At 55.7% G+C, this 6,726-nt stretch overlaps 1 protein-coding gene across 1 annotated transcript in view; it reads left to right on the top strand.

The window, feature by feature from the left end:
* Positions 1-6,726, top strand: part of GPAT4 (glycerol-3-phosphate acyltransferase 4) — a 25,891-nt gene that overhangs the window by 13,830 nt on the left and 5,335 nt on the right. Inside the window, exons 3-10 of the mRNA XM_006141674.2 lie at positions 33-102; positions 189-489; positions 1,187-1,261; positions 2,388-2,477; positions 2,649-2,742; positions 3,266-3,381; positions 5,409-5,464; positions 5,978-6,063. Coding sequence (XP_006141736.1) covers positions 33-102; positions 189-489; positions 1,187-1,261; positions 2,388-2,477; positions 2,649-2,742; positions 3,266-3,381; positions 5,409-5,464; positions 5,978-6,063 — 888 coding nt within the window. The remainder of the gene's footprint in view (positions 1-32; positions 103-188; positions 490-1,186; positions 1,262-2,387; positions 2,478-2,648; positions 2,743-3,265; positions 3,382-5,408; positions 5,465-5,977; positions 6,064-6,726) is intronic.

The following is a 6,726-nucleotide window of genomic DNA, read 5'->3' as shown; positions in this document are numbered from 1 at the left end:
TTCCTGCTCTTGTGTCCCACCTCCTCCCGCAGTGGGCCACCTTGAGGATGGAGAGAGGCGCCAAGGAGAAGAACCACCAGCTCTACAAGCCCTACACCAACGGTGAGGCCGCGCGCTCCTTGTACGGACTGCAGCTGCGTACCTGGGCGTTTCGGACGTGCTGCTTGATGGGGCGTTCTCTTTTGCAGGAATCATTGCAAAAGATCCCACTTCCCTGGAAGAAGAGATCAAAGAGATCCGCCGAAGTGGCAGCAGCAAGGCTCTGGATAACACTCCCGAGTTCGAGCTCTCTGACATTTTCTACTTCTGCCGGAAAGGAATGGAGACCATTATGGATGATGAGGTGACAAAGAGGTTCTCAGCGGAGGAGCTGGAGTCCTGGAACCTGCTGAGCAGAACCAATTATAACTTCCAGTACATCAGCCTTCGGCTCACGGTCCTGTGGGGGCTGGGAGTGCTGATCCGGTATTGCTTCCTTCTGCCGCTCAGGTGAGGCGGGCCTGGCGGGCACAAGACTCAGCCGTGCTGCCTGGGCCTGGCGCGTGCCCACCACCCTCCCCTCTGCTTTGGTTTCCCCTGGCTGGTCCGTGTGACTCTTGAAAGGGTACCTTGGTGACTGTCCCGAAAGAGCCCTTGGACTCTGCGCGGCAGACAGAAATAGTTGGGTTCTTAAAGGCAGATTGTTCCCCGAGGTGGACTCATCACAGGGACAGGGGACATCCTGTACTTTCTGGCTCGACTCACCCTTTCCCGAAGCTCAGCTCCCGAGCACAGAGGCAATATTGATCTCTCTGACGTCGGCACCATATGCTCCCGAGGGTGTCTAGCCAGCTGCTGGCACCTTCGGCCCCACCCCGTTACGTCACAGAGAACCTGTGCTGCCAGCGGGCAAAGCCAAGGGGAAGGGTAGCAGGGCGGGACTGCAGGCGCCCGAGGACTGGCCATCATGCCAGCTGCGCCACGCCGCAGGAGGCCGTCAGCTCGAACTCAGGAGTTCACCATCGGCATGGGGCCAGTGAGCTCTGCTCTGCTAGGCCTGCTCGCCTTTCTAGGGAGAGCGCTGGTCTGGGTCTGGGCGGGCTAGACCTCGGGGTGGCTTTGTGGTGTCCACGTTTGGTCCCACACAGCGCGTGGTGGTGGTGGTACGGGGCTTTGTGTGCTGCTCGTAACTGCCTTCTCGTTACAGGATAGCGCTCGCCTTCACGGGCATCAGCCTTCTGGTGGTGGGGACCACCGTGGTGGGGTACTTGCCCCACGGGAGGTGAGTGGAGCGCACGGGCTGGGCCTGTGGCGGTGAGTTCTGGGAACGCACAGGCACTGAGGGCTAGGCCACTGCTCGCACACACCCGGTGGTAACAGTGGATCAGCGTGTAGCCCGACTTTAGTTTTCACTGATCCTGGGCTGCGGCCGCGTATTTGCCCTCCAACCCTAATCCTTTATTTTGTGGGCCGTAGGTGTGTGTGCTCGCCAGAGAGACAGATGGAGACAGGAAAGCGAGAAGTCACCCCAGGGGATGGTCATCCGCACTCCCTCCTCAGGATTTGGGGCATTGCATGCACACTTGCCCTGCCTGATTTCCCAGCCACTGGGTCTGGGACTTGAACCATCGTTAGCAATGTAGGAGTCCAGCACCTTAACCACCACACCACCTGCGGCCCCCCTCTAATGCATTTTGTATATGATATCAAGAAGGGGGTCATGGGACCAGCAGTTAGCGTAATGGTTATGTCGCTGGACTCCCATGTAGTCGACCGCGGTTCATGTCCCGGACCCGGTGGCTTAAAATTCACACCAGGTGCATGTGCGCCGATTTTAAAGACAAAATGGAGAAACCACGGAAAGTCCGGAGCTCACATGTTAACAGATTTTACAATGTACTTTTTAATTTGGAGCATTCTACTGTGTTGATAAATTGGTAAAAGGACTTGGTTTTAAAAAATGGATTTGGAGTGTAGGTAGGTTTTGTTCATTTTATTTGTTTCTAAAGAAAACTTCGCTGCCTCTGGGAGGTTCAGGTGCTTGCAAACCTCTCTTCTGGCTAGGCTGCTGAGGTGAGGCTCTGGCCTTTGGCCGGCCTGTAATGTTGACAGGGAGGGACTCTAGCCGACCCCCAGCCGGCCGTTTCCTGTGGGAGTCTTTGGGCTATGAACTCGCAGCCCATTCGTGTTGGTGATCGAAAGCACTCCTTGTTGTCAATCCCCTGTTCCTCCTGTGAACACGTAAGGTCAGGTGCTCATGCATCCAGGTTTTGCTACATGCACTGATATTTGTAAAAGTCTTTCTCAGTCTTAAGGGACCATCAAGACCGTTCAACTGTTGAGATCAGCAATATTTCCCGTCTTCCTGTCTGTGAAATAAAGCCCGCCTCCTTGGGATGTTTGTGCAGGTTTAAGGAGTTCCTGAGTAAGCACGTCCACTTAATGTGTTACCGGATCTGCGTGCGAGCCCTGACGGCCATCATCACCTACCATGACAGGTGCGGGGGCTTGCTGACACACAGGGAGGTGGCCCTGGCAAGGCACACGCACCTGCGCTCGGCCGAGTGGGCGGCTGCTCTGAGCTGTGAGAGCCGGTGCAGCCTGTCAGCGACGGAGTGGCCCAGGGTTTCACACTGATTTTGGTTGCTCTCTGCATGTTTTCCATCCAGGAAAAATAGACCCCGGAATGGTGGCATCTGTGTGGCCAATCATACCTCCCCCATTGATGTGATCATTTTGGCCAGCGATGGCTACTATGCCATGGTAAGACCTTTTCTGTATTCTCCAAGCAAAACTTAACTCTAGACTGGTCAGGGCTGGGAGGTTCAGTGGCCTTCGAAGGGTGCTTCATGAGGGTGTAGACACGGAAACGTGTTTTTAAACACAAGTGTCCTGGGGGAATTCCTTGGGATCCTGGTAGCTGTGCTGAGTGGCTGTGGGAGTGGCTGTGGCCGTGTAGTGAGATCGTGGAAGTGGAGAATGGGAAGGGCTGGAGAGGACGGGCAAGAACCCGCCCAGGAGGGGGACTTGTACACGAGTGATCCCTCCACTCCGTGGCCTTGGGGTTTGTAGTTAGGATTTTAACAGCGTTTCTGTGGGACCACCGGCTAAGAGGAGAAATGGAAGATTTTGGGGTGTCTTAGTAGTAGCTTCTTGGTAGTGAAACGCAGCCAGCAGTAAAATGCTTAGGAGTGAGTGGCCGGGGCACCACACTGTGGGACCTGGGGCTCCGCAGAGCAGGGCTTGAGAGGGCCTCACCGCTTGTTATCCCTTTGTGTGAGATTAGGTGGGCCAAGTTCACGGGGGCCTCATGGGTGTGATTCAGAGAGCCATGGTCAAGGCCTGTCCGCACGTCTGGTTTGAGCGGTCCGAAGTGAAAGATCGCCACCTGGTGGCCAAGAGGTAAATGACTAAATGGCGTTGTATTGTTACCAGTTACCACTATGCAGGAAGCGTTTTAGGGGTACTTGTCCCTCCGCGGTGGAGTTAGTGTCTTCGACACTGTAGAAGAAGGTGCTTTCAGAATACATTTTCCCCCGTGTAAAACATGAACTATAAAAAGTATAGAAAGCCTAGTGTAAATGTCTACCCTTGTTCGTTGCAGCACGGTAACAACACGTGAACGTCCACTGCTATCTGAGCTGAGTGGCTGTGGGAGGGGCTGTGGCGGTGTAGGGAGATCGTGGAAGTGGAGAATGGGAAGGGCTGGAGAGGACGGGCAAGAACCCGCCCAGGAGGGGGACTTGTACACGAGTGATCCCTCCACTCCGTGGCCTTGGGGTTTGTAGTTAGGATTTTAACAGCGTTTCTGTGGGACCACCGGCTAAGAGGAGAAATGGAAGATTTTGGGGTGTCTTAGTAGTAGCTTCTTGGTAGTGAAACGCAGCCAGCAGTAAAATGCTTAGGAGTGAGTGGCCGGGGCACCACACTGTGGGACCTGGGGCTCCGCAGAGCAGGGCTTGAGAGGGCCTCACCGCTTGTTATCCCTTTGTGTGAGATTAGGTGGGCCAAGTTCACGGGGGCCTCATGGGTGTGATTCAGAGAGCCATGGTCAAGGCCTGTCCGCACGTCTGGTTTGAGCGGTCCGAAGTGAAAGATCGCCACCTGGTGGCCAAGAGGTAAATGACTAAATGGCGTTGTATTGTTACCAGTTACCACTATGCAGGAAGCGTTTTAGGGGTACTTGTCCCTCCGCGGTGGAGTTAGTGTCTTCGACACTGTAGAAGAAGGTGCTTTCAGAATACATTTTCCCCCGTGTAAAACATGAACTATAAAAAGTATAGAAAGCCTAGTGTAAATGTCTACCCTTGTTCGTTGCAGCACGGTAACAACACGTGAACGTCCACTGCTATCTGAAACCTCAGAATGAGTTCATCAGCACCTGTAAGACTTACATGAAGCAGTGGGACAGGTGCTCTGTTCAAACTTAAAAAGAAACAGTTTGGACGGGCCCTGCAGCCTAGTGGTTAAAGGAGCCAGATCCCACGTGGCTGGCTACAGCTTGAACCCCAGCCTGATGGCTCACTAAACATGCTGGGGGTGTGTGTGCACCCCAAGTCCCAGCAGGATGGTGAAATGGAAGAAAAGGGATGTGGCATGACCATGCCCTGTTGGGGGTGTGCTCTCCCTCTCTCTGTCTCTGGCAAGCACACAGTTTCCGGCAGTTAGAACAGGGAGAGGGAGACCCACGTGAGTACCCCACAGGCTCCGCGTAGACAGAGAGGCATTGCGACCCAGGTGAGACCGTCTTCCACGGGGCAGATGAACCGTCCACCAGTTCCCTTTGCTGCATCACAGGGACCGAACATCTAACCAGGGGAACGGGAGTTCAGCCCAGTGTGGCAGTTGTACAGTCTGGTGGGAGGACTTAGCAGGGTCCTGTGACAGGCACCCCCCACCTGGGCCCCGGCCTGAGCAGTGTCCTTGGTGCATGGATTTTAATACTGAGCTGCAGAGTGTGGGCGTTCAGTAGTAGTCAGCTGCTGGCCTGTACCTCTGTAAGTTTTCTTTTTTCTTTTTTTTTTTTGAGAGGTTTTTGCGATAGGGCACATATGCTCGCCAGAAAGATAGAAACAGACAGCGAGAAATCACTCCCCAGGGGGTTGGCCACACTGCAGTCTCTTCTCCTCCATTCTCCTCTCGGGATCTTGGGCACGCACGCACGCGTACCCAGCATGAGTTTAAGCCTCTGGGTCTGGGACTCAAACTACGATCTACTACATGGGAGTCCAGTGACATAGCCATTATGCCAACTGCTGGTCCCAAGTTTCTCTTTATGAGCATTAGATTGTAGGCCTATGAAGGACAGGGCTATATTTTCAACTTGCTCTTTCTAGCTAAACTGCTATCACGTGTCAGGCTATTTGTAGGTGCGTTTAACGGTGGGTGTGAGGTTGCCTGACCGCTTGTTTTATCTCCCTCGTCTAAAGACTCACCGAACATGTGCAAGATAAAAGCAAGCTGCCTATTCTCATCTTCCCAGAGGGTAAGAAGGGGTGAGCGCTGCCAGCCTCGTGGGGGGACCATGCAGGACGTGGCCCTGGTGTGCCCTCGGAAGCAAGGTCCCCAGCTTTTGTTGGGGTCCCCTGGTTTCACTGAATCATGTTCAGTCTTCTTCACATTGGCTGTGGGACCGAAAATGTGGGAAAGGTCAGAATGGGGGTTCACTGTGCCGCTCGCTCCTTAGCAGGAGTCCCGTCTCCATCGTGCACAGGGCCCTGCTGCCTGTAGAGCTCTTACCAAGTGCTCCTATGTCCCCGGGTCCCTCCTGGATCTGCTGGTGTGGCCGGGCAGGGCAGCAGCCTGGGAGAAGCCAGCCAGCAGTCCGATGTCCCTCCTGCCCCCCTCAGGTGTCATTCATGCCTGAGGGAGGTGGCAGGCTGAGTCTGATTGGGGGCCATTGGAGGGATCTGGGTCATTGTGCTCTGTCTTTAAGAAATGCCCAGTGTCTGGGGTAAAGGGACTAAAGAAACCACACTCCGCTTTTTCCACATCTCAGGGACCTGCATCAATAACACGTCGGTGATGATGTTCAAAAAGGGAAGTTTTGAAATTGGAGCCACAGTGTACCCAGTTGCTATCAAGGTATGGTCCCCTGGGGTGCACATGGTCATCGTCGCCACTGGAGTGAATGGGACAGGCGAGACAGGGTGGGCGAGGTGTGGTGTCACCGGCCGGTGGCCTGGTCCCCCTGGCAGCGCAGTTCGGGTTGGGTGAGGCTGGAAGAGTCGTGTGCTGGTCGCTCCTGGCCCCATGAGAGGTCCGGACGGGAACCTGTCCCTCCTGCACCTCGCCGCCCCGACCCAGGAGCGGCAGGCTCCTCGGCTTCTCACTGTCTCGTTCTGGCCACTTCTTTCATCCTTGCCTGGCTGGGAGGTGTGTGTGTGTGGGGGGGGGCTGCCAGGCTGGCTCAGGACTGGGCTCCGTCTCCTGCCACTGAGAGTTCAGTACTGACGTGGCCCGAGAGCCTCCTGGTCCTGGCCCCACCCGGACAACTGATCCTCTAGCCCTTCGAGCTCCCGGGAGGGGCACGGCCAGCCAGTCAGCATGCTTGCTCCTCTCGCGCCCTCCCGGCCACCTGACTTCATGGCTCCCGGCCTTGCTCCTGAGACGCAGGCGTCAGTGTGGTGAGCGCTCGGGCTGAGTGGCAGAGCAGGCCTGTGCACCCGGGAGGCCAGGCTGTGCCCAAGCTGCCGTCTTCTGTGGTCATCTCCGCCCACGCGGTGCGGCTCGGCCGAGGGGGAGCCA

This window comes from Tupaia chinensis, unplaced genomic scaffold (genome assembly GCF_000334495.1).
Source record: "Tupaia chinensis unplaced genomic scaffold, TupChi_1.0 Scaffold000061_1, whole genome shotgun sequence".
Taxonomy (NCBI): Eukaryota; Metazoa; Chordata; class Mammalia; order Scandentia; family Tupaiidae; genus Tupaia; species Tupaia belangeri.
This window is presented reverse-complemented; position numbering and strand designations above follow the sequence as displayed.